This window comes from Rhinatrema bivittatum, chromosome 7, assembly GCF_901001135.1.
Source record: "Rhinatrema bivittatum chromosome 7, aRhiBiv1.1, whole genome shotgun sequence".
Taxonomy (NCBI): Eukaryota; Metazoa; Chordata; class Amphibia; order Gymnophiona; family Rhinatrematidae; genus Rhinatrema; species Rhinatrema bivittatum.
In genome coordinates, this window is record NC_042621.1 from 279,731,335 (window position 1) to 279,759,002 (window position 27,668).

The following is a 27,668-nucleotide window of genomic DNA, read 5'->3' on the forward strand; positions in this document are numbered from 1 at the left end:
AGATGGTAGATGGTGCAAAACCTTCAGTTCTGCAATCAGGAGACTGTTTTGGATTTAGGAGCCTTCCTCCCAGGGGGTTTTTGGGTCCTAGTGGGTCCTCCTCTGTCTGGTCGAGGTGGACGAGCTGGGGGTTGGTGACCCTTTTGTACGCTCGCTCCTTTCTTCCGTGGGGTGAAAATCTGGTGGTCCAGATCCCTCCCTTTCACGAGGCTGCTGAGGCAGCTACAGGCTCAGGGTGGCTGTTTTCTTTTAGTCGGTCCCTTTTTTAATTTGGCTGATTTTCTTTTTTTCTGCTAGCAGCTCTGTGTTCCTATGGGAAGTTTGGTAATGTTTTGAAGAAAAAAAAAAGGGTCTGGCTTTTTCCTGATCTGCCATGTGGCCTGCGTGCCTGGAACCTGAACCTTTGCACCAAAGGAAAGTATTGGTTTCTGTGTATATTTGTTCTCAGAGAGTTAAAAAAAAAAAAAGAGAACAAGGAACTAGAGGAATCTGTGCAGCAGCGAGGTTCCAGGTGGGGAAGCTACCTTAGCAGCTTGGGGAGCTCAGCGAAGGGGTTTTTCAGCAGCTTCCCTGCCTGCGGAGGAGACCGGGTGTTGGCTCCGTGGTGCTGAGTGACTGTTCCCCTGCTTGCCGTTGAGGTGCTGGTGGTGCCGTGGGTGCGGGGAGGAACAGCGTGTGCATGCAGCAAGCATTCAGGGGTCTGCGTCAAGCATGACCACATCCGTAAAACAAGCTTCATCGATGACAGGGTCTAGCACTGAGGCTTTCCTTGGAAACGGTGGCCATTTTCGATTCCCTAGCAGGGTCGGCGGGTGAGGCAGGGGAAACCCCTCCTCAACTATGGCTGGCAGTTCCCTGTCCCGCAGAGAGGCACTTGCACTGAAGAGGAGTAGAGGTCTTCTGCCAGTTTTAATTTGATTATGCGCAAAGTGTGTTTAGCAAGATGCGGCTCTTGACTCCAGTCTCCATGGATTTTCAGCCAGTCAAGAGGCCTGAGCTGTTGAGAAGCTCTTCAGGCTGATGATTTTCGGTGCTGGATGTTAAATGGATTTGGGCCTAAATGCACTGAAGGTGCAGGCAGGCTTTACTTAGCCATGTGGTAGGCCACTGCAGCGGTTCTTTTCTCACGTGCTAGGCGTGTGTGCATTTTCGGTTGCATAAGCTGGGACCTGTGCGCGTAAGGCCATGGCCTAGATTTGAGCATGTATGTCAGCAACATAGACTTGAGTGCTTATTTGCGCAGGTACTTGAGCGCATATTTGCACAGGTACTCGTGCGTGTAAGGCTGCGACCTAGACTGGAGCGCGTATTTGCATGGGTACTTGTGTGCATAAGACTGCAAACTAAACCTGAGCGTGTATTTGCATAGGTACTTGCACACGTATGACCATGGCCTATACGAATGCGTATTTGCTCATGTACTTGTGCACATACGACTGCGACCTAGTCTTGAGCACGTATTTGCATGCGTCCTGGAGGGATGTTCGTGTACGTCCGGGTGGCATTAGTGTGCACACAGGAGGCCACCTAGAACCAAAGCTCAGGAGAGCTAGGTGCCAGGGACAAACAGGTCCAAGCGCCTTTCTATCTGTGAGGCTTGCCATCTGATAGCAATTCAGTCCTCACTCTCTTTCCGTTTGTGTCAGTGCTGTTTAGATGCTCAAAGCAATTTTACTACCTCAGCTTATTTCCATGTTGGGACATCACCTCAGCCTATGGTGTCTCTGGAGGGGGTGTGGAGAGGAATGAGAGGCAATGGTCAGTTCTCCCTTGTTGCCGAGGGCAGAGGTTTCCCTGAGAGAGGTTGGAGAGAGCAAGGTTGGGCCTGTGGACTCTGGTATAGATCCATCCTCCTCCTCCTCCTGAGTGACATATTTCCAGGTCCTACAGACCTTTCTGCAGGAGTGCCCAGGAAAGGCGAAGCAACCTACTATGAAGGGATCACATGCTTGTGTTATGCGTGCCGCCCGCGGCAGCCCTGAGGCGCGGCCCTCTCACCTTCTCAGATGGATTCCAGGGCCTGGCGCCTCTTTTCTGGTGGTGGTGGGCCGCCAGCTCCGACCTCAGGTTCCCTCCAGTGCCTCCGGTCCTGCCATGCTACCCAGTGTTGCCAGCCAAGATGTTCCTGCTCGTCGGGCCTCTCCATGTGGCCCGTGGAGAGTTGCCGCATTCAGCACTGTGCCCCCTCCTAGGCGCGCGCACACACATCACTAGTTCTTTTAAAGGGCCCGCGGCTGGATCCTGGCTGCGGACCCGGATGCTGAAGTCAGACTCTTCAGTGTATAAAAGCTCAGGCCTTGCTCCATAGCATTGCCTTTGCAACAGGTCTCCTTGTATTCCGAGTACTCGTTGCTGATTCCAGAATTGTGTCTTCGTGTGTACCTGTTTCCTATGGTTTCCGGTTCCTGTTCTCCTCGTTCCTGTTCGTCTATGTGTTGGACTGACTCTTGGATTTGACCATAGCTACGCCTGACTATTCTTCAGCTTCTCTCCAGCCCTGGACCTCTGCTACGCCTGACTACTCTTCAGCTTCTCTCCAGCCCTGGACCTCCGCTATGCCTGACTACTCTTCAGCTTCTCTCCAGCCCCGGACCTCTGCTATGCCTTACTACTCTTCAGCTTCTCTCCAGCCCCGGACCTCCGCTACACCTGACCACGCCTGCCTTCTCTTTGCCTTGACCATTGCTTTGATTGACTTCGCCTGCCTTCTCTGTGCCCTGACCATTGCTTTGATTGACTACACCTGCCTTCTCAGTGTCCTGACCCTTGCTTTGGATGACTAAGCTATAGACTCCTCTGTGTCCAGAGTTCTACATTACTTGCCACAACTTCCACTTGCGCTGACTTCGATCCTCGCCTGTCAGTGACGCCTCTCCTTGCCTATTCTCTGGACATGGACTTACAAGGCTTAGGCCTTCCTTTGCTCGAGCGCCTCCAGCTATTTCTTGTTCCTTTGGCGTCCAAGTTCCAGTACCGATTCCTGTCCAGGATAGGACTACGCCATCTACTGGCTGCTGTATCTGGGCTGAACCACCTTCCATTCCTAGCTAACTCTGAGGCCCACCTAAGTCCTGCCGGCCCTGGCACCCAAAGGCTGAACCCAAGGGGAACGAGGGCTGGTATAGGTGAAGTTCCAGCGGTCTCTAGCTTCAGCCCACTCCACCTGCTGATGGTGGGGACCTGTGGGTCCTTGCCTACGGGTTGCGTCAACCCCACCTCAGCCCAAGGGTCCACCTCCGACGCAACAGCTTGGGCATCCCATTTGTTAGTCATGGCGAGAAAATGCCTCAGGAAGGATATCCCTGGTAATGTTCAAGCGGGTGTGGATCATGATACATTGGAGGATTTCAATGGGGATTTGGCTTTCTCACTTCTAGAAAATGGAGAAATTGTATATGATTGAGAGCCGCTTTTGGACTCTGCTCAGATCTTTCTTTTTTTCACAGAGATGTCTTGCTGAGTTTATTGGCTCAGACCCTGGGCTCAGACCCTGAACATGCTGAGGGGTACATTTTATAAAAAAGCGCGAACGCGTATTTTTGTTCGCGTACCAAGCGCAAACAAAAGTACGCTGGATTTTATAAGATACATGCATAGCCGCGCGTATCTTATAAAATCCGGGGTTGGCGCGTGCTGCCCGTTCCCTCCGAGGCCACTCCGAAATTGGAGCGGCCTCAGAGGGAACTTTCCTTTCGCCTCCCCCCACTTTCCCCTCCCTTCCCCTACCTAACCCACCCCCCAGCCCTATCTACACCCCCCACCTAACCCACCCCCAGCCCTATCTACACCCCCCTACCTTTATTCCCAAAGTTACGCCTGCTCGGGCCGGCTGCCGGCACGCCAGGTTCCGGTTCGGGGGCTGGTCCGGAGGCTATGGCCATGCCCCCGGGCAGGAAACACGCACGCGGTCACACCCCTGGAACGCTCCCGGATGATGTGCCGCCGTGACACGCCTCCCGACACGCCCCCGACACCCCCAGGAAAGCCCCACGACTTACGCGCGTCTTGGGGCTTGCACGCGCCGCCGAGCCTATGCAAAATAGGCTCGGCGCATGCAGGGGGGTTTGGGGTAGGTTTTCGGGGGTTACGTGCGTATGTTACGCTCGTAACCCTTTGAAAATCTACCCCTTAGTGTGGCCAGAGGTCAATTTTAAGTTAAACATCCTATTTCTTTTGCCCCTGTATCCAATTCAAGAGATATTGGATTTAAAGAAGGTAAATGCAGCTCTCAAGGTTCCCCGTTTCCACATGGAAACTCTGAGTTCCAACTCTGAGGTCCGTCACAGCGGCGGTACACAAGGGAGAGTTTTTGGCATCTGTCGCCTTGATAGAGGCATATCTGCACATAGCCATCAGGCTGGAGCAGCAGAGTTTCCTGAGGTTCATGGTACTAAAGGAACATTTTCAGTTTTGAGCCCTTCCCTTCCGCTGGCGATGACTCCATGTAACTTCACCAAGGTGATGGTGGTGAGGACAGCCATATTGCAAAAGGAGGGTGTTTTGGTGTATCTGTATCTGGATGACTGGCTTATTCATGTGAAATCAAATGACCTCTGTTGAGGTAACAATGTGCTTTGAAGTCTGTAGGATGAGTGGTGAACCTAGCAACTAGCCATTTAGTCCTCTTACAAACTCTGGAGTATTTGGGAGCTCAGTTCAACACACTAGCGGAGAGAGTGTTTCTCACCGAGAGAGATTGCTGAAATTAGAGAGTCAGATTAGGCTTCTGCTAGAGCTTTTGGTGCTCAAGGTCTGGGACTATTTATAGATCTGGGTTCAATGGCATCGACATTGGAATTAATGCATTGGGCATTCGCACATATGCTGCCTCTTCATGGTGCTCTTCTCCTGCTGGAATCCGTTATAGGAAGAGTTTTATCTTCCTCATCCGTTAGAGGGGGAAGCTGGGGACAGTCTTTCGTGGTGCTTACGCTGACCAGTATTGAACGTGGTGTGGAATTGGAGATTCTGAATTGGTTAATAGTTACCACCGATGCAAGCCTTTCTGGATGGAGGGCGGTGTGGCAAGATCAGTTGGCGCAGGGCCAGTGGTCGAAACAAGAAGCCTCATGACCTAACAATTGGTTAGAGATGAGAACGGTGCTTGCCTGTCTGCCAAGGTTACGTGGCATTCCAGTACAGATCCTATCAGACAATGCGACAACAGTGGACTTAACAGTCAAGGCGGAACCAAGAATCAGTCAGCAGCTTGAGAGGCCTGCAAGTTGATTTCTTTCCTCATCTCTTTCAGTTTCTTCAGATATTCTTCCCTATGTTCCTTTTTTGAGTTTCTTTGTACTTTTTGAATGCTAATCTTTTAACCTTTATTTTTTTCCAGCTATCTACATCGGTTTCCTATTCCTTTTACTTTTGTTTACTTTTCTTACATAAAGATTTGTTGCTGTTATAGCTCCTTTCAGTTTGGTCCACTGTTGTTCCATGTCAACCATCTTCTCCCAGCTTTCTAGTTCCTTTTCAAGGTACATTCCCATTTTACCAAAGTCCTTATTTTGAAATCCAAGACTTTGATCGTCATGTGACTTCTCTCCATCTTGGCTGTTATATCAAACCAAACTTCTGATGATCATTGGTGCTCAGGTGGGCACCTACCTGGACATTAGAGATACTGTCTCCATTTGCGAGTATCAGCTCCAGTATTGCTTCTGCCCTTTTGGGTCCCATTTCCATTTACCAAGCAGAGCCCCTTGAAATGCATCCACAAATTTTTCTACTTCTTGCAGATTCTTCAGAAGGGATATTCCAATCCACTTCCAGCAGATTAAAATCACCACAGGCAGCATCTCGCCTTTCCTTCCCACTTTTTGTATGTCTTTGGCCAGATCTCTGTCCAGTTCCTCTATTTGAATCAGAGGCCTGTAGACCACACCAGTGTACGTAGATGAGCCATCATATTTTTTAATACAGCTCACAAAGCTTCCTCCTTTCCCTAATTAGCCTGTATTTCAAATGTTTGGTATTGTTCTTGACTGAAAGAGCTACTCATTCCCCTTTTCTGTCATCTCTATCCTTCCTCAATAGGTTATCATCCGGTATAGCTGAACCTCAAACATGAGGCATGAACCATGTTTATATAATAGCAAAAATATCCGAGAGTGCTTCCTCCATTAGGGATGCATGGAATGCCTTCTCAGAAGAGGTAGTGAAGACAAGAACAGTAATAAAATTCAAAAGGGCATGGGACAAACAGAGGATCCCTACTGGCTAGAGAATAGAAATGAAGAAACATTTCTGCTTGGGGGTAGCCTTCACAGAGTGATGATAACTACCTTTAACAGAAGGCTTGAGGGTAGTCTGCATGGAGTGGCAGTTACCACCTTAAAAAAAAACTTGCTGGGCAGACCAGTTGGACGATTTTGGCCAGCACCACAATATTAGCCCCCACAGACCTTGGACTGGATTTTCAGCAGGTGTAAAATCTCTGCCATAAATCACATGTGGGGGATTTCTCAATTTTCAGCCCTCAGTTATACTCTATTAACTACTTAGTTACATGGGTAAAAATCTTTTGAAAATGTCCCTCCCCATAAACAAAGGGTGATGAAGAGAATGTAAATTTTTGGGCTGATTTACTTGAGATTGATCATCAGATAATGGGTTGGGCTTCATTTGGTGGTGTCATCGCCTGAAGGAATTGGCCTAAGACCACTGAAGAAGGGACTTAGGAGATCTCAAAAACCCAATGTATGGCAAAAAACCTTGCAACATTCTAATTTTGTCCAAATTATCCGAGAGGGTAATAATCAAAGAGTTTGTCCAGGTAATTTTTGGAGTTACTTGGACATAGCTCTAGTATGAATATTTCTCTTCCCTCCCCGGCTGCATTATGTGGGGCAACTCATCACCCACAAACAATTTTCCTGCGGGCAAAGAAGCCGAGCTGTGGGCATTCCTGGGCACTGTTTCACTGATTATTCAGCACTGCCTGGACAAAGTTACCTGACTACGCTTGGTTGGAAAAATACCTGTCTCATAGTTACCCAAATAACTTTATTTGGGGGAAGATTTATTGGGATATGTTCTGCTGGGTATTTATGTAAAGTTATCGGGTAACTTTCCTGCTCACTGGATTATTCAATATGTCCTGCATATTTCTCCAGAACCAATGTGGGCCTGAGCAAGCTTCATCTAAATGCCAACATGTTCTTACTGAGCAGTACCTGAGTATATTAAAAAGTGATTTTTATCACCCAAAAGCAATAGAACAGCCTTACATAGAAAACACAAGGGTTTCATTTTTACTAAATTACTTTTTTCCCTGGAGATCGTGTTTAATTAAAATAGTTTCTCCGGAAATAACTTGTGTTGCAGGAATGCAAGAACAGCAAACTCTGAACACAGAAGCGAGAAATATCAAAAGCAGGGTCAGTTTTTGATATGGGAAAAAAAATATACTGTTTGTTGCCCCCCAAAAAGCCAGGGAATTGTGCTTTTTAAGGTGGCAACAGTATAACAGCCTGCATAAATTTGCGGACTGTTGTATGCCCAAGCCACTTCGATTTTCAGACCAAAATTACTGCATGTAAGTTCTCTGTGCAAATTGTCCAGGAAAACTGCTCACACACCCTTACACCTGCTATTTGGTGCATATGGTTAGGCCAGGAGAATTTACATGCATAGTTTTACAATCAAAAGGTATGCGCAAAAGACCCAACTCTGCCCAGACTCCACTCCCATGTATGTTAAAGTTTGCACATCCAATGTGTAAGCAAGTAATTTCACCCACGTAGCAGTCAAACAATTCTCTAAAGGGCCAGTTCTACAGGTAAAACAGTCCTTTCACCACAGAAGTCCCTTTGAAAATTACCCTCCCTGACTGCACATTCCCTTACTGTGGGGCCTGCTTAGTAAAGGTTTTTCCCATTTTGTGTCTTTGGGGAAAAATGCTTGATAAATAGGGTCTGGATATCTACCAGATAGTTTACTAACAAAGCAGATTGTATAGGACTGTGAGCAAAATCTGTGTAATGGCTCATTGATGGCTTAAAAAAGGCTCTGATGGAGGCCAGCCCCGAGGTTCAGGCTGTAACGCTGTGGTGAGGAGGTCGCAGGTTTGGATCCTGTTGGTTAGAGCTGTGTGGGACTGGGTGCACCCTGGAAGTGATGCGTCCAGGCCCAGGTAAAGAGGGAAGATGCCTGATGTTACAGTGGTGTCCAAACAGCACAACTCAGGGGCACGCCTTGGAAGAGGTGTCCTTTGGGCTGCAAGGATCCTACAGAGCTGTCTGGACATACCGTCTAGGGAAGAGGGAGGTTCAAAGATGGAAAGTGATCAAGGGCAAAATGACAAGACTGATAACTTACCTGAGAGGGAAAAAAACTCAGAAGCAATGACCTGGTTTGTGGATGTTATTCTGTGTGTTTTAGTGTCAACGACTTGCTAAAAATGAAAGACGATCTCACTAAGGAGAGAGACCGGTATTTGGCAGATGTGGTGAAATTACGTGATGAACTGACTCAAGCCTTAACTCAACAGCAAGAGACTGAGAAGGCAAAAGATGAAGCAGAGCGCATAATTTCTCAGGTATGGGATGCATTCTGAGCACTGATAACACTGAAGTGGTCACCGAAATGTATTTACTGTACTGTAACCTTTTCTCCAAATGGTCAGGGAGTTTGTTTAGCAAAGCTACTTCTAGACATAGCTAAATCTTGCTGCTGGTACTTATCTTAAGTAGGTTTCCCTTGAGGAGGTACATTTTAAATCCTGTAGGGAGCTTTGTACTCACTGTTGTCAGAGTGCCACCAGTGGTACCAGTCTGGCCCAATCTTGTTGTTTAGGTTCGGAATTCCAGGTGAGCACTTTCTGTAAAGTAGAGCTAATTCAGCGCTCTTCTCTGGCAGGGTAGAGACTCCCCTAGTGTCTCTAGCACAGGCTGGGAGTAGGAAGTGGGGCGGGGGCAGGCCATTCCCAATCAGCACCTCCTCCCACCTGCATAGCTGCAGAAGGATGCATAGGTCTGTGTGGTGTTTTGCTCAGGACAGTCCCCTGTCTGGAGCTCCCATTTTCAAGGCCCACAGCCTCCCTGGTCCAGTACCCAAGCAGTCAGGCACAGTTTTGTCTCTGTGCAGGTGAGAAGAGAGTTGGAGAGTTTTCCCACCTCTGGGAGGCTTTTTCCCCTTTCCCGGAGGAGGTCAGGGAAAAGAGCTAAGGTTCCCTCCCTGCCACACTTGGAGGGGACAGCCAGTTCCTTCTCATGAGAGAAGATTGGTTGGGGTTTTGAGGAAGAGATTTCTCTTCCTTTTGTTTGGGAGGTGTTTTTGCTCGCCATTCTTGCCAGGGGGGAGGAGCTGAAGATGGGACTCTCTACCTGAGAGGTCCTTGGAAAGATCAGAGAACGGGAGACCCAGTACTCCCACCTGGAGCCTGGCTCCCCCCACCTGGAAGGAAGGTTTTGTAGCGCCTGCCATCCGGAGGGGCACTCGTGTGCAGGAACAGGACTGACACTGGATTCACATCTGGTTCTGGTTGTTGACGATTAAATGAGAAGGTTCCTGCTGATTGACTTTAAAGATTGGGTACAGTAAAACATTTTTTTTTTAATACCCCACTCAAGTGCAACATTCAAGAGCCTGAAAATACATTTTCAAAGAGAAACTCCCTGTGTAGTATCTCTTTGAAAATGTGGGGCTGGCTGACACCATAAATCATGCATGACTATTTCAAAATTAAATCCTGAACATTGTATGTTGGCTTCACCCCCCCCCCCCCCACCTCCCCTCCCCTTCTGTTTCACAGTGTGGATATTTTTACCCACAGAGGAGGAGTGAAATATTCAGCACCTGATTTTACCCGGGTAAAAATCACTCAGGCAAAGTCTGCTTAGTCACCCAGGTAAAATTTTATGAAAGAGGCCCTCTTGAGTTTTTAAGATGTCTACAAGTTTAACATATAAAGCCTAATGAAAGGTCTCTTTTGTTAGCTTTCTCAGGTACCTTGTTAAATTACTGATGTTATGTTTGATTAAAAAATGTAAAGGGAATTAAATGAGATAGGACAGACATCTTGGTTCTGAGAGCCTCACACTCCCATGATGCAGTTCATGTGATGATGTTCCTCTGCACACTCTTGGAAGAGGTCTTTCTGACTATCAAACACACCTAAAGAGGGAGAAAAGGAGACACCAATTGTTTTGCTATAATAATTGGGATAGAAAAGATTCAATCCTTGGAAATTGAATAGCTGTAGCCAGACCTGCGTATTCACCCCAATGTCCTATGTTTCTGAGGAAGTGTCATTGTGCAGAGCATTATTAAAGGGATCATCCGGGTCTGGCTACAAAGATGATGTTAATGAAATTTAGAGGTACTTTGTTTCATGAAAGAATTTTTTTTTCTCTCCTCATCTGTCTTTATGTATTAAATGTATCCTTATGCACAATGCATAGTGGGGGCAAGTTTTAGTTGCCCACCTGGGTGCAAAGTCTGTGCACATCCCTAACTTGTGCACTATTTGCTGAAAACAAATTAAAACTAACATTTCCTAGCGTGTAGACAGATGGACTCAGGACCAGTGGGTTGTGCTCCCCTGCCAGCAGATGGAGATGGAGCAAGCTGACGTCACAGTATATATATTCCTGCAGTGACCTCAGCTTGACAGTATTCTCCATCTCCAGCAGTTGGTGGACATGCATCTCCCTATGGGGATTGCTTCAGATTTTGGAAGGAAAATTTTAAATTAAGAAGGAAAAGTCCCACTCTCCTGCGGTGATACCAGATGGTCCCTCCCCCAGTTGAGAATTCCTGAGGTGATTTCTGTGGTCCCTCAGATGTGTGCCTTGGTCTGGCTGCTGAGTTTCCCGGCGTGGACTTAGCTGATTGTACAGCTTAAAGGCAGCGGTTGCAGGAGGCCGAGAGCGGTGGTGACGGTAGATGCCCTCTCCCCCCGCAGCCAGAGACCGTCTCTGTACTCAGCTGGTAAGAGCTGAGCTCAGGAAAGGTTTAAAAAAAGAAAGATGATTTTTTACCTTAAGAAACAGAGACAAATAGAGGGGTTTCTAGGACTTCCTCTGGTCTCCGTGCTCGATGCACCATTCCGACATCGTTCTCACTCCCATGGGGGTTAGAACTGGACAGCCTGGCGGGTTGAGCAGCCCCGGTGGGCTTGGCCCCACAGTTAGGCCTTTTGCCCGCGCACCGCATGGTAGGCCGTGGCAGCCTGTTCATGTGCTTTTGTGCATGCATTACTGGCCTCTGCAAGATGTCGGTGTGTGCAGTGTGTCAGCTCTGCACACACGTGTGCTCAGTTTTGGGCGCGCCTTTTGCACGCACAAAGTTGTAAGCATGATGGATGTTCCATCATGCTTACAACTTACTTTTGAAGTGTCTTACTTTTGAAGTGCCTAAGTTTTGTGGGCATAAATTTTTTAAGTGCGAGCCGTTTGGATGCACGTTCACCATTGCACTACGGCGTCTGTGAACAAGAAACCTAAGTGCCTTTCTCTCTGTGTTGCCTGATCTTCGGGCTTCTCAGTCTGTCCTGACCTCTAACATGTGTTAACGCTCTTTGGACACTCAGGGAGAGTTGTCTTTCTTGGACTTCGCTAAGCCTGGATCCTCCCATCCTGAGGATGGTCTGATTTTGGCTCTGACGGGAGGTATGCTGGACCTCAGTACTGTCTTTACTGGCTCCTCCGTTGGCAATGCCAGTTCCACTCCAGTGCCTCCTGGACTTTTTTTGGGTGCAGTTTTTTTAGGGTTTACAAGCCTTTCTTCAGGCACAGTCCTCAACTTCACCCAATCCTGTCAGGTCGGACCCTCAGCCAGTGGTTCCTCCCTCTTCCAGTCCTATGGTTAAGCACCGGGACATGCCTTGGTTCGCTGCAGGTATTCCCGACAGGAACCAAGATGCCACTGATGATGAGGCAGATCCTGGTTCTCTTGAAGATGGGGAAATTCCTCCGAACTGGAACCGTATCGGACCATGTTACGGTTCTTTCATAGAGATGCTGTCAGGCCTGATTTCCCAGACCTTGAAGATGCTGGGTGTTCCTGGTACGGATTTCTTGTTGGAGCCAAAGGAGAATCCCATTTTGGTTTCCTTGCCTAAAGCCTCTTGTTTTTTTCCCTGTTATGGATGCCATTCAGGAATTGATTGATCTTGAATGGGATAATTTTAAAGTGGGTCGGACATTGGAAGGCCTGTACCCTCTGGATTCAGCTGTGAGAGAGCGTTTGCATTTTTCCAAAGTGGATATGCTGGTCTGTGCTGTCTCTAAGCAGCAACTATCCCCATGGAGGGAGAAATGGCCTTAAAGGATGTGCATGATAGGAGGATTGAGGCTATCCTTAAGCAAGCCTTTGAGGTAGTGGTAATGACTTTATAGTAGCTTCCTGTTGTGCCCTTGTGGCACGATCTTGTCTGCTTCTCTCTCAGGAAGTTGATGATTCTGGAGTGAATTCAGAGCAGTTATGGAACCCGCTGCCACATTTTTAGTGGATGCAGACTGCGATTTGGTCCGTACCTCGGCCAGAGGAGTGGCTTCGGTGATGGCAGCCAGGCATCAACTATGGTTGAGAAATTGGTCAGCTGATGCAGCCTTCAAGGCTAATCTTACAAAAATGCCTTTTAAAGGCTCACTATTGTTTGGGAGCGAGTTGGAGAAACTGGCCAGTAAGTGGGGAGAATCGCCAGTTCCTCGGTTGCTGGAGGATAAGATGCAGTTTCAGTGCCCCTTTGCTATGAGGGGTTGACTCTGGGGTTCTAAGCGGTTTTTCCCTACAGAGGGTCGACCTTTTAGAGGACTCGGCCTTTCGGTAGGTCTCAGTCCTTTAGTCCCAGACGCCCAAGAGAGGAGTAGGCTTGGGTGATGGAACTTCCAGAGCTTCCCAATGAAGGTTTGCCAATCCATCTTCAGAAACATGAGATAGGGGGATGCCTTTCTCTTTTTTTATCAGAGGTGGGTCAAGATCACATCGGATCAGTAGGTTCTGGAGGTAATATGAAAAGGATATGTGCTGGAATTTCGCAGTATTCCTCAGGTCATGTTCATGGTGTCTCCTTGCCACTCCCCACAGAAGAAGCAGGCAGTGGAATCTATGCTTCTGTGGCTCCTCAGGCTGAGGGCTGTGGCTCTTGTGCCCATGTCTCAAGAAAATATGGGGCGATATTCCATTTATTTTGTTGTGCCCAAGAAGAAGGGTTCCTTTCATCCCGTCCTGGATCTCAAAAGTGTCAACCGTCATTTGAGGGTGACTCATTTTCGCATGGAAACCTTGTGCCCTGTGATAATAGCCATGCAGTCGTGGAATTTCTGACCTCCCTGGATCTGTTCGAGGCCTACCTTCATATTCCCATCCAGTTGGAACACCAACATTTTCTGCATTTTGTGGTGTTGGGGTGCTATTATCAATTTTGGGTGCTGCCTTTTGGTCTAGCCACCGCCCTCAGAAGGTTTTCCAAGGTTATGGTGGTAGTAGCAGCAGTGTTGAGAAGAGTGTTATCAACCAGCTCCCACAAGGGGGAGGAGTAAGCAATCTGTTGTCGACCAGCTCCCCCGAGGGGAGGAGTTAGCAATCTGTTATTGATCACGCCGCCAGGGGAGGAGATAGTAATTTGTTATACTCCGTAGGCGGGGTCGATGATCTGTTGTGGGTTGGCTCCCACGGTGTCCGTATGATACTGCTCTAGTAGTGCAAGGAATAAACACTTAGTGGAAATTGGTGAATCCTTGGGCCGATGGCAGATCACAGCGCCCCCAGGAGGATATCCTGAGAGGGACCACCGGCTAGGCTGGAATATGGAGACAAACTCAGATAGTTCTTTATTAGACAGGAAGTAGAACCACCAGAGGTGGCAGTAGTGAGTTGATGTGCCCAGCAGGTCTGAAGTCCCTCAAATACTGGAACCGTGATCTCTGGGTTGCTGAGTTGTAGAGAGAGACTATAGGTAGTGAGTAGACAGGGTATGCTGGATACATAACCAGTAGTAGATGATACACTCACAATTGTAGATATCTGTAATGGCTTCTATGCAACAGAGAGTCTTCAGTATATTCAGGAACAAGAGCTGTAGGCGAGTACTGGTTCCTATATGCAGTCTGGAATAAGAACTCACAATATCTGTGTATGAGGATGGCTTATGGAATAGAAGAAAGTCTTTGGAGAGTTGTAGGAACATAGGCCCTCATGGAGCGAGTACCGGTTCCTATCTGCAATATGAAATAGTAATGTACCAGATATAGGTATGCGATAGCTTCTGAAATAGAAGAGAGTCTGGGAAGAGTTGTAGGAACATGGGCCCTTGTGGAGCGAGTACCGGTTCCTATCTGCAATATGAAATAGTAATGTACCAGATATAGGTATTCGATAGCTTCTGAAATAGAAGAGAGTCTATGAAGGGTTTTAGGAACATGGGCCCTCGTGAAGCGAGTACCGGTTCCTATCTGCAATAGTAACTCACAATCTCCGTACCTGCGATAACGTCTTAGACCGAAGGGAGTCTTCAGAAATTAGGAACATAGGCCCTCGTGGAGCGAGTACCGATTCCTAACTGTAATAGAACTCACAGTGTTCACGTCTGCGATCGCTTCCAGGCAGTAAGGAGTCTTCTGAGCACTCAGGGATGTAGGCCCTCGAGGAGCGAGTACCGGATCCCATCTTAGCAGTCTGAAATCAAGAAGAGAGAGTGGGGCCCCCGAGGAGCGGGTACCCCTTGGTAAGTTTGTGGAGGCAGAGCAGCAGAGAAGTTTCCTCCTTGCTAACTCGATTCATAGTAGCAAACGAAGACCTTTTAAGTTGGAAGCGGATGACGTCACTATGGGGGGATGCCCCCGAGATTCGCGCCCTTGCTGGTACAAACTCTGGTGCGCGCGCGCGCGCCCTTATGTCATCAGGAACATGGCGGATTCGCAGCGTCAGGCCAGCCCGGGGATTCTGGGGAGAAGTGGCGAGGAGAAGCCGCGGCAGCATCTATCTGTCAGAGCCGAAGGGAGTCGCCACAAAGGTAGAGAGGGTGGAGCAAGGGCGAGAACAGGCACGAATGCAACAAAGAGAAAGTATCTTGTGCACCCATACTTGGATGACTGGTTGGTTTGAGCCAAGTCTCAGGAAGAGAGCCACCTAGTTATATACAAGGTGATCTTCTTGTTGCAGGAGCTCGGTTGGGTGGTGAACCTAGCCAAGAGCAGTCTTCAGCCACCTCAGTCATTGGAGTATCTGGGTGTTCGGTTTGAGACAGGGCAGGGAAATGTTTTCCTGCCGGAAGTTTGGTTTCAGAAATTGATGTCTCAGGTGCCCGACAGTGGGTCCTAACTAGAAGTGCTCGGTTTGATGGCAGTAACCCTGGAAGTGGTGCCGTGGGTGAAGGTGCATATGTGTCCTCTTCAGTGCTCACTGCTGTCTTGTTGGAACCTGCAGTCTCAGGACTATTCGGTTCGGCTCAAGTTGCCAATGGAAATCTCCTCTCACCTCCAGTGGTGGTTGCAGGAAGCTCATCTGAGAGAGGGAGTTTCCTTGTCCTCCCCAGCCTGGCTGGTACTCACAACAGATGTAAGTCTCCAGGGTTGGGGAGCTCACTGTCAGGAGCTGACAGCCCAAGTACATTGGAATGCTGAAGAGTTCCTCTGGAACATCAATTGTATGGAAGCCTGGTCAGTCCAGTTGGCAAGTTTGCAGTTTAGTCACAGGCTGCAGGATCAAGCGGTCTGCGTGATGTCTGAGAACGTGACGATGGTGGCCTACATCAGTCGCCGGGGGGAACCAAGAGCCAGCAAGTGTCACAGGAAATATACCAACTTATGGAATGGATGGAGGGACACCTACAGACGATATCGGCCTCACACATTGCAGGAAAAGACAACATAAGAGCATACTTTCTCTGCAGGGAGAATCTGGACCCAGGAGAATGGGTGTTGCCAGCCAATTCATTTCAGCTGATAGTGGATTGCTGAAGCTTTCCGTTCCTAGACCTGCTGATTTCTCGCTATGCAAAGGTTCCTCGATTCTTCAGTCGCAGAAGAGATCCGTGGTCCCTAGGCATAGATACTCTCGTACAGGTCTGGCCAGAAGACAAGTTGCTTTATGCCTTTCCTCCTCCTTATGGCTCTTGATGGGCAGGATAATTTGCAAGGTCAAAGGCCACAGGGGCCAGTACGCCTGGTGGACCAGACTGGCCCAGGCATCTGTGATATGCAGATCTGTGAAGACTCCTTGTTGAGACCCCCTTCGTCTTCCGTCACACGTTGCAGCAGGGATTGATACTTCATGAGGATCTGACTCTATTCTGTCTTACAGTCTGGCCCTTGAGAGGTCTTGCTTGTTGAAGCATGGATATTCTTCTGCGGTGATTGCCATCTTACTCTGCGCTCAAAAGTTCTCCACTTCCTTAGCCTATATGCGAGGTTAGAGAGTGTTTGAGGCCTGGTGAGAGGAACGAGGTATTCTTCCTTGTTCAGTTAAGATCCCGCTCATCTGAACTTTTTGCAGGATGGGTTGAATAAAGGATTGGCCGTTAATTCCTTGAAGGTATAATTTGCGGCTCTTGCCTGTTTCAGAGACCCAGTGAATGGTGATTCCTTATCATCTCATCCTGACGTGACCTGTTTTTTGAAGGGAGTTAAGCATTTTTGGCCTCCCTTGAGGTTATCGGTTCCATTGTGGAGTCTTAATTTGCTGCTGGATTTCCTTGGCGTGCCCTACTTTCTGACTGCTGTTGACCTTGAAGACAGAATTCCTGGTGGCTATATGTTCTGCGCATTGAATTTCCGAGCTGCAGGCCCTGTCTTGCCGGGAGCCATTCCTTTGGGTGACTCCATCCTTCTTGCCTAAGGTGGTCTTGGAATTTCATTTGAAGCAGTCCATTTCCTTGCTATCCTTGGATAAGGTCAGGGATGTGGAGGAGTATCACCTCCTGTGACCCTTGGATGTCAAGAGGCTTGTCATGAGGTATCTGGAGGTCTCCGAGTCTTTTTGAAAGACGGATCGCCTGTTTGTTCTCCATGGCGGGAGTAAGCAGGGTGCTCAACCTCTTGGGCTACCATAGCTCGTTGGATTAAGGAAGTGGTCATGGCCATGTATGTGGATGCTGGATAGCAGTTTTCCACTCAGGATAAGGCTCATTCCACTAGGGCTCAGGCAGTGTCATGGGCAGAGGTTAGATTGTTGTCACCAGTCGATATCTGAGAGCTGTGACATGGTCATCCTTACAAATTTTTTCCAGGTTTATCATCTGGATGTGCAGGCCCAGGAAGAAGCAGCCTTTGTATGTGCGGTGTTGACAGGACCATGGGCTGCCTCCCACCCTGTTCAGAAGTAGCTTTGGTACATCCCACTAGTCCTGAGTCCATCTGGAGAAATTACTTACCTGGGCCTTTCAGCACTTCATCCTGAACTCCCATCACCCCATAGACCTCCCACCCAAAAACTGCAGACAAATGACAAGTTTGATTTCAATTAGCAGGTGTAAAAATGTATGGATAACTTCTGAAATTGTAATGGCACATACTGTCCCAGAATACCCATAAGCCATAGAAACATGGTGGCAAAAAAAGATCATACGGCCTATCTAGTCTGTCCATCCATACCAACTAACCCACCCATTTTTCATCTGTTCATGTTTACACACGATACTGCAAATACACACGTACTCTCAAAGTTTCTAAATAGCATATACAGATGTACATGCTGCTCACGTGTGTATAAGCTATTTTTATGCAAGCAATCTCCATGTAATTGTTTGAAAATTCCCTCTATAATTAATACGTGCACATAAATGTACACGCAGACTCAAAGGCACCAGTTCTGCAGATAAAGCACTGTTTTGCCTTCATATATGCATTTGAAAACTGACATCTCTTTATAGGATTCCTGGTCTCTATAGATCCTTGGTCCTAACATCTTCTTGTTTAACACATGTCCAGGGAGTGTCCTTGTCTCTTCTTTTGGGTTTGGGTGTTACACTTATGCAGATGGCACTCAGAATGTTTTCTTTGCACCCTGCTCCTGGGATCACCTCCCATATCTTGGCTTTTCACATATTTCAGCATTCGGATTCATCCTTTTATTATGCTAAACTCAAGCCATCCACAACAAAGCGTATCACTTTCACCTTTTCTTAATTTCCTGCTCTTGATTTGCTGTCACAACTCTACCATTCCCTCATATTATCTTGAATCTGCCCCCCGCCGCTGCTTCACATCTCTTATCTCAATAATGTCATTTCATTTCTAATAAGTCAAAAATATGTATATCATATGTTTTGACATATTAGAAATGAAAGGAAAAAAAATATATATATGACACAGTTTCAGTATATAGTACTTGACATGTTCATTTCTTATCGGTTCTACAACAAAACCTCTGATCATTATTGTATTTGTTAAATGAAATAGTTATTGCATCATTAGTCTTTCTTCTAGAAGTGAAATGTACCCGCTATTCATTCATTTCAGTTTTTCCTGCCTGGTTTTCCACATCCCTTCTCACATTCACATGATCCCCATTCCAAGATCTTCGGTGACCTTCCAGTTTATTGCCACATCCATTTCACTGTCTTTCTATTTGTAACCTCCACTTGTCATGGTTACGGAAAACGGACTGCGGATCTGGATCAGAATTCATCCAGTGGGGGGATAGGGCATGCTATAGGGCCGAAGGGGAATCTCACACCAAAGAACGGCCGGCCACACCCAACAACTTGTTCCAAAATAGAAGAGAAAAAATGTATTGGAAATCCTCGGAGAATAAGAGTCCAGAAAAAGGCAATGAAAAGGGAGAAAAAAATCCCCAAACAGCAGCAGCTTCTTTGGCAGTTCATAAAAACTCTCTGATAATGTCACTCACAGTTCTTCTCTCAATATTTGGACACAGTGCCAACGAGACGTCTCCCTCTCAGGCTCCCACCAAGACCCCCTTATTGTGTCCAGGTTCTGGTGAACAAACGGGAAAAACCTTCTTCTCCTTTGTTCCCATCTCAGGCTGCAGGCTTTCTCAAGTAGAATGTGTCCCCATAGACCAAGGGGTCCTTATCCTCTCAGATGACTCTCAGTCTATACCTGTCCTATTCCATTCATGATTTTACAGATCTCTATTATATCCCCGTTTAGCTGCCTCTTCTTCAAGTTGAACAGCCCTAACCTCTTTAGCCTTTTCTCGTAGGGGAGCTGTTCCATCCCATTTATCATTTTGGTTGCCCTTCTCTGTATCTTTCCAAATACAACTATTATCTTTTTTGAGATGCGGTGACCAGAATTGCACACAGTACACCAGGTGTGGCCTCACTATGGAGCGATACAGAGACATTATGACATTCTCTCTGTTTTATCCTCCATTCCTTTCCTAATAATCCCTAGCATTCTATTTGCTTTCTTGGTTGCTGCTGCACATTGGGCAGACATTTCAACATATTTTCAATGATGACGCCGAGATCCTTTTCCTGAGTGGTGACTCGTAATGTGGAACCTTGCATTGTGTAGCTATAATTTAGGTTACTCTTCCCTAAGTGCATCACTTTGCACTTGTCCCCATTAAATTTTGTTTACCATTTCATCCTCTTGCAATTTCTCACAATCCTTTTGTGATTTAATAACTTTGAATAATTTTGTATCATCTGCAAATTTGATCACCTCACTTATTGTTCCCATTTCCACATCATTTATAAATATGTTAAAAAGCAGTGGTCCCAGAACTGATCCCTGGGGCACTCCACTATTCACCTTTTTCCATTGGGAAAATTTACCATTTAGCCCTAGTCTGTTTTCTGTCTTTTAACCAATTGGCAATCCACAGTAGGACACTGCCCCCTATCCCATAACTTTTTAATTTCCTAAGAAGTCTCTCATGAGGGACTTTGTCAAATACTTTCTGGAAATCCAGATACACTGTATCAAATGGTTCACTTTTATCCATATGCTTATTTATGCTCTCAAAAAAATGTAGCAAATTTTTGAGGCAAGACTTCCCTTGGCTTTGTCCCATAAAATCATGTTTGTTTGTATGTTCAGCAACTTTTTTTTAATGATAGTATCTACCATTTTGCCTGGCACAGACATCAGACTCATTGGTCTGTAGTTTCCTGGGTCACCCCTTGATCCCTTTTTAAAAACTGGCATTACATTGGCAACCCTCCAGTCTTCAGTTACCATAGATGATATTACTGATAGTTTAAAAATTTCCAATAGCAGGTCCATAATTTCATTTCTCAGTTCTTTCAGCACTCTGGGATATATACCATCTGGTCCAGGTGATTTGTTACTCTTTAGTTTGTCAATTTGTTCTAGTACATTTTCCAGGTTTACTTAGATTTGATTCAGTTCCTCTGAATCATCACCTTTGAATATCATTTCTGGCATGGGTATATCTCTTACATCTTCCTCAGTGAATAGCGAAGCAAATAATTCATTTAGTCTTTCTGCTATGGCTTTTGTCATCCCTAAGTGCCCCTTTTTCTCCTTGATTGTCTAATGGTCCAGCTGACTCCCTCACAGGTTTTTTACCTCAAATATACCTGAAAAAGATTTTATTATGAGTTTTTGCTTCTATGGCAAACTTCTTTTCAAATTGTCTTTGCCTTCCTTATCAATGCTTTGCATCTGACTTGCCAGTACTTATGCTGTTTCCTGTTTTCTTCATTCGGATTCCTTTTCAATTTCTTGAAAGATGTTTTTTTAGCTATTATATAGCCTCTCTCATCTCACCTTTTAACCATGCTGGTAGTCGTTTAGCCTTCTTTCCACCTTTTCTAATGCGTGGAATACATCTGGCCTGGGCTTCCAAGATGGCATTTTTAAACAACATCCATGTTATCTTAACCTTTGCAGTTTCTCCTTTCAGTTTTTTCCTAACCATTTTCTTCATTTTATCATAGTCACCTTTTTGAAAGTTAAATTCTGTTGCAGTAGATTTCTTTTTTGTGCTCTCTCCAGTTATTAAGTCAAATTTGATGATAGTGTGATCACTATTGCCAAGTGGCTCCAACACTGTTACCTCTCTCACTGAATCCTGTGTTCCACTAAGGACTAGGTCTAAAATAGTTTCCCCTTTTATTGGTTCTTGTACCAGCTGCTCCATGAAACAATAATTTATTTCATCTGTGAACTTTACTTCTCTAGAATGATGTAACATTTACCCGGTCAATATTAGGGTAATTTAAATCACCCATGATTACTGTGCTGCTGATTTTGTTAACTTTCCTAATTTCTTTTAGCATTTCATTGTCTGTCAATTTATTCTGGCCAGGTGGATGGTAAAATACCTCCACTACAATTTTACTCCCCTTTTCACCTGGAATTTCTATCCATAAAGATTCAAAATTGCATTTTGTTTCTTGCAGAACTTTTATCTTGTTTGACTCAATGATCTCTTTAACATATAGTGCCACCCCTACATCAATTTGATCCATCTTATCATTGCGATATAATTTGTACTTTGGTATCACAGTGTCCCATTGGTTATCCTCCATCCAGCAGGTCTCTTGAGATGCCAGTTATATATATATATATATATTTATTTATTTATTATTTTTATATACCGACATTCATCTCAATTGAGATATCACACCGGTTTACATTCAGGTACTGTAGGTATTTCTCTATCCCCAGAGGGCTTACAATCTTCATCTAGTGCTATACACTCTAACTCTCCCATCTTAATTTTTAGATTTCTAGCATTTGTGTACAGACATTTCAAAGTATATTTTTTGTTTGTTTTAACAACCTGCTCCTCAGTTGACAGGGGTAATTTTGAATTTTTCTGCATTTTACTTAAAGACAGCTGGTCCCCTTTGGCATTTATTGCAACCTCTCTACTGGGATGCCTCTACTGGGATGCCCTACCGCTATACTCTTTTGAATTACTCATATACTCATTGAATTTCCACCCATAAAGATTCTACTGTACATTTAGTTTCCTGCAGGATCTTTATCCTGTTGGACTCTAGGCCATCCCTAACATAAAGTACCACTTCCCCACCAACTTGATGCACCCTATTATTGCGATATAATTTTTACCCTGGTATAACACTATCCCATTAGTTATCCTCCACCAGGCCTCTGAGATGCCAATTATGTCCACCTTTTCCTTCAGTGCTATATATTCTAATTCTCCTATTCTTGCTTTTTAGACTTCTGGCATGGCATTAGCATACAAATATTTCAAAGTATGATTTTTGTTATTAACAATCAGTTGACAGGGGGTAATTTGGAATCTTTTAACTCAGCTAGCACGTAATTTATAGGCATTTGGGCCACTTTTGCTTTTTTTGGAGCCTATGTATCAGGATTCCCTAACTCCCCTTTTATTTTAGTATCCTTTGAAGATACCTCCCTCGAACCATGCGCTGCTGAGTGACTGTCAGCTTTCCCCCATATATTAGTTTAAAAGCTGCTCTGTCTCCTTTTTGAAGGATAGTGCCAGCAGCCTGGTTCCACTCTGGTTAAGGTGCAGCCCATCCTTTCGGAATAGGCTCCCCCTTCCTCAAAATGTTGCCCTTTTCCTAATAAAACTGAAGCTCTCTTCTCTGTCCCTTTGTCTCATCCATGCATTGAGACTCTGGAGCTCTGCCTGCCTCTGGGGTCCTGAGCATGAATCAGGGAGCATCAGCATTTGCTACCTTGGAGGCTCTGACACTCCTTGAAACTCATTTCATCTGACATCCAGTTCACAGTCATTACCTTTTTCTTTTTTCATCTTGCTCTTAAGTTTCCCTAACTTTCTTAGCCTGTTAGATTGAAAGGCAAACTTCTGATTGCCTTAGAACTATTTCCACTTGGTAATCCAGAGAAAGGCTTAAATCTTTCCTCCTCTGCATATGAAGTAAGATTGGAGCACAATAAATAAACTTTCCCACACAGTCAAGAATGGCAAGGTCATATCCTCTATCTTTTATCTCCAAACACTTGTCCAGTTTTTTTATGTTGAAGTTATTTGTAATGTATCATTCATTTTTTAAAAAAAATTTGTATTCAGCAGTTAAAAGCATTTAACAAATGATTAGCAGATTCAAATGAAAGAGCAGATTACTAAAATAACACATGCATTGTGCTCCTGTCATGGGTGTAATAAGTGTCGATGTGAAGCCGTCCCCATTCTGCCTGTCTTTGCATAATGCAAACTCCTAAAATAGAAATCAGCTGAAATGAACTGGCAGTCAAATATTTTTGTTTTATAGGATTGGGAAAGTTACTTAGGGTAAGTTTATTCGGATATTCAGTAGAACATAACCGGATATGCATTTCACTGAATATACTCAGCTAAAGTCAGTTACCTGCATAAAGTTATCCAGATAACTTTAGGACAGATGTCTGGCATGAATAGACATAACTCGGATAACTTTATCTGGCCAGCGCTGAATATCTGTGCTAACTGGCTAAAGTTAAACCCTGCCTTTGGAACACGCCAACAACCCCCACCCTCCAAGTCAATAATAAGATCCCAATGCCACCCCAAGTCAATAATAAGGTCCTGACACCCCTCCAACCTCCTAAGAACATAAAAACAAAAAATTAGGGTCCAGGTCCCCCACTTACCACCCCAGCCCCCGGCACCCTCCCCCATCCCACATCCCCCGAACCTTAAATTTAAGATGGCTCTCCTGTGGTGGGGCTGGGATGAACCCTCGCACCCAACCTAGTCGGCGGCATTTTCCAAAATGGCACTAACCTGTCCTTGCCTTCGCCATGTGACTGGGGCAAGGTCCAGGAATTGGATCTCGGCCGTATGGCCTGGATTTGATTCCTGGACCTTGCCCCAGTCCCATGGCTGGGGCAAGGTCGAGTCAGTGCCATTTTGGAAAATGGCACCGATCTGAGTGCGAGGGTGCCCTCCGGGTCCATTGCGGGAAAGCCGTCTTAAATTTAAGCATTGAGGGATGTGGGAACGTGCTGGAGGGTGGTGGGTGGAGGGCCCTGGTACCTAATTTTCTTATTTTTGCTTATGAGGGGTGGGGGTGGGTGGGTATGTCAGGACCTTATTGCTTATGAGGGGTGGGGGTGGGTGGGTATGTCAGGACCTTATTATTGACTTGGGGGTGGGGGTGGGTGGGTATGAGAAGGGGAGGCTGGGACTATATGACTTTATCTTGGGGTGGAGGGGGCCGGGACCATGGTCTTTATCTTTGGGTTTTTTTGGGGGGGGGGGGGAGCATTTTTGCACGACTGCATGTAGACATTTTTTTTTTATTTGGGAGAGTCAGGGCCTCCTTCAGTGGTGGCCCTGGGTTGAGATAGGCTTGACCCCCGTTCAACTCCCCATTTTGCTGCAATTTTTAATTTTTCAGCCAGCACTTTAAATGTGAGGCGGGAGCCATGGGACCCGCATTAGGATCTGGGCATCCCACCTCACATTTAATGGTTTTGAAATAGATGTTGTTTTATAGCGGCTGACCACCTTCTCAGTTGGCCGTGATAAAATGCATAGGATTGCCTCTGCATTACCTTCTTTGCATGCATTTGCATTATTCATGCGTGTAAATCACATACAAAGAACGACATGATAATAGGGGAGGGAACCTGGACAGGGAGATGCAAAATATCACATATATCGCACGATATACGTGATATAATGTCCGTTAGAGCACTACCGCAACTTGATGAATTTCCCTTTTAGCTGGATAAACTTATCCGGCTAACTTTAGAGACATAGTCAATAGTTCAGGTGCACTATTGAATATAGATGGCTATCTTAAAGTTAGCTGGCTAACTTTAGGACAGGTCTATAGGCTGAGCAGACATAGCTGGCTAACTCTAAATATTAATGTTAGCTGGTTAATTTACAGTGTCATTTATCAAATCGTGTTGTGGTGTTTTTGCATGCGAAAACGCCTTAATGCATGTGATAAGCACCATAACGCATGGTGCGATGCAAATTTTTAAAGGGGAGGGATTTGGGAGGAGTCAGGGGCAGGATTTCCAAAAACGTGGGCTGGCTTCGCGAAGTCATAATGCACAATTTTAATGCCGAAAGTAACTACACCTTTTTCAATTGTGTTAAGCCCATAATGCAATTTGCGATTTTTTTGCAAATTGCGTTATGGGCATTTTTAGGCTGGGGAAGGGCCTGAAATATGTGGGAGGTGAGTGGGGAAAGGCCTGAAATGGGAGGGGGGGGGGGGAGGGGGGGAGAGAGAGAGAGAGGGAGGGGGAGGGGGAGGGGGAGAGAGAGAGAGAGAGAGCACCATAGTAAGTAGCTATTTATGCTACTATAGGAGGCCCAGGCCCAGCTAGTAATTCGAGGTGAGGTTAGGGGCCACTTTTACATGCAGAGTGAGACGTGTGAACAAAGCAGTGCACTCTTGTGAAGATTTGATGTCCTTTGGAGTGAGGAAACTCACACAAAGATGAGATTTGTGCAATGTTCTCTCAACCTAGCTTGATGTTACCCAGGTAGAAAATCCATCAAGCTAGGTTGAGAGAACATTGTATTTCCTCAGATCTTCACAAGAGAGCACTGTTCTGTTCCTATGTCTCACTCTGCATGTAAAAGTGGCCCCTAACCCCTACACTACTACTTAAACATGACCTCGAGTTCCTAGGTGGGCCTCCTATAGAGAGATAAATAGCTAACTACTACAAGGGCCTTGTAGATAGTCAGTCTCTCTCTCTCTCTCTCTCTATCTAATTAGGAAATTACTATAAATCATGCCCCTTACCAGCTAACTCAGCTCCTCCCAGTTAGCCAGCTAAATTCTAGCAGGTTAACATTAGCCGGTTAGAATTTAGCCAGATATATGCATAAATATTCATTTAGCTGTTTAACTTCTGAGTTAGCTAGCTAAATTCTTCTATATATATAGACCTGATTCCTTACCCAAAGTGCTGCTTCTACTCTGGGCGCCTAGAATTTGTTACCACTGGAGACAATGGAGTATAGCTATTTCTGGTCATTTATTTATTTATTTGTGGTTTTTTATATACCGAAGTATAGCGTTTTGCCTTCACTCCGGTTTACAGGATAACAACGTAATACATACAAATAACTTATAACTATATTTAACATTCACAGAGAATAACCTTATTTAACATATTAAATGAGAAATTTATATGAAAGAGGTAATCTACACGAGGAGTAAATATATGATATTCATTAATTATTATGTGGAACAAGTAGCAATCTGAGCGGTAGAAGGGTTATGAGTGCATGAGTGTATACATAGTGAAAACCTGAAGAAGGGCAGGCCGCATAGTCAGTGTTCTCAATTAATGGCAAATGGGTACAAGGTCTAGCATGTGCTAGATCAGGAAAAGAAAACATGTGCAATAATAGGAGAGTGAGGATTACATTGATTTAATGTTTTTCAAAGGAAAGGAAATCAGACAAAAAGGGAGGTGGAGCTAATGCGATGGCAGAAAATGCTCCATGCTGTATGGGGAGAGGGAAGTGGTGAGAAGACAGGGCACAGGACATGGACCAATGTGAGCGACATGAAAAGCAGGAGCTTATAGCATGCATTACACCTACAGAAATGGTTCTCTGAGTCTGAAAAAGGAAGTCCTAAACACATCTTCTTCTCTCTTTTCTTCCTGCTGTGGGAGCGCAGCATCAGCAGGAGATTCAGGTCCGTCAGAACGAGGCGTCCCGGGAAATGCGCAGGAAGGAGAAGCTGGAGCGGGAACTGAAGCAGGTGCAAGCAGATCTGGACAGCAAGCAGCTGGAAATCAAGACCCTGCAGCAGACCCAGCAGAAGAACAAAGACGAGTTTCAAAAACTGGAGCAGCAGCTCAAGGAGCACAAGGTAGGGATGAAGCGTGGGACGTACGGGTGAGATTCTAGTTTGGAGCAGTCTTCAGATGGGCGAACTCTCCCGAATCATTGGGATACATCCATGTGTGTGCTGGTGCTATTTCATGACCACCCGGCGCAGACAAGGATGATAAATCCCTCTCATCTGTATTGCGCCACTGCAAAGTGCAATGTGCCCTTGCGCACATGGTGCAAACTTTTCGTCAGTAAGTGCCAAACTTCTAAAAATATGCGGAATTAATAGGGGATAAGCACAGAAAATGTTTGTGCAATCATAAACACTGAATGAGTAAGATCCTCGCAGCTGTTTGAAGGCCTGTGCTTGGTGGACTCAGTTGCATGGCAGACAGAAAATGGTTCCAAAGAACCGGGAGCTATGAAAGAGAAGCTGCAAACCAGAGAGGGGCCTAATGAATAGATAATGGTGTGGATTGCAAAATGTCTCATGACCAAAATATTCAAATAAAAAAGTGTCAGTTGAACAATAAGAAGAGATCTATATTTTGTAGGCCAGCGAGCGGAAAGATATCCGGATGACTTTAGCAGAATAGTCAGCGGGTCAAGTCTTCTGCTGAACATACTCAGCTAAAGTTATCTGGATATCCTTTAGCCTTCCCTCTGAATATATTTGGTTAATGTTATTTGGGTAAACTTATCTGGCTACCTTTAATCTTACCCGGATATATTCAGAGTATATAGCTGGGTAATTCTTCTGTGTCAGCAGACCTGATCCCTCAACCTCTCCCCCAAAATATCAGCAAAAATCATATTGGAATATAAAGCCCAATTTTTCCTTTTCCATCCTCCCCAAAAGAATTCAAAGAGGCTGCGGGACATTTCAGGTGGAGGAGCCTCGATGCTGCCCCCGCCGATATGAAAGTTCCCAAACGACCCCCACTCACCTGCGATCCTTTCCTCCACTCTCCTACCCCACCCAGAAGCCCCCCAAATCCACCGTAATCGCGGTCCATTCATAC

At 45.7% G+C, this 27,668-nt stretch overlaps 1 protein-coding gene across 1 annotated transcript in view; it reads left to right on the plus strand.

The window, feature by feature from the left end:
• Window positions 1-27,668, plus strand: part of CFAP58 (cilia and flagella associated protein 58) — a 295,728-nt gene that overhangs the window by 3,076 nt on the left and 264,984 nt on the right. The window contains exons 2-3 of the mRNA XM_029610343.1: window positions 8,386-8,542; window positions 26,489-26,683. Of these exons, the coding sequence (XP_029466203.1) occupies window positions 8,386-8,542; window positions 26,489-26,683 (352 nt within the window). The remainder of the gene's footprint in view (window positions 1-8,385; window positions 8,543-26,488; window positions 26,684-27,668) is intronic.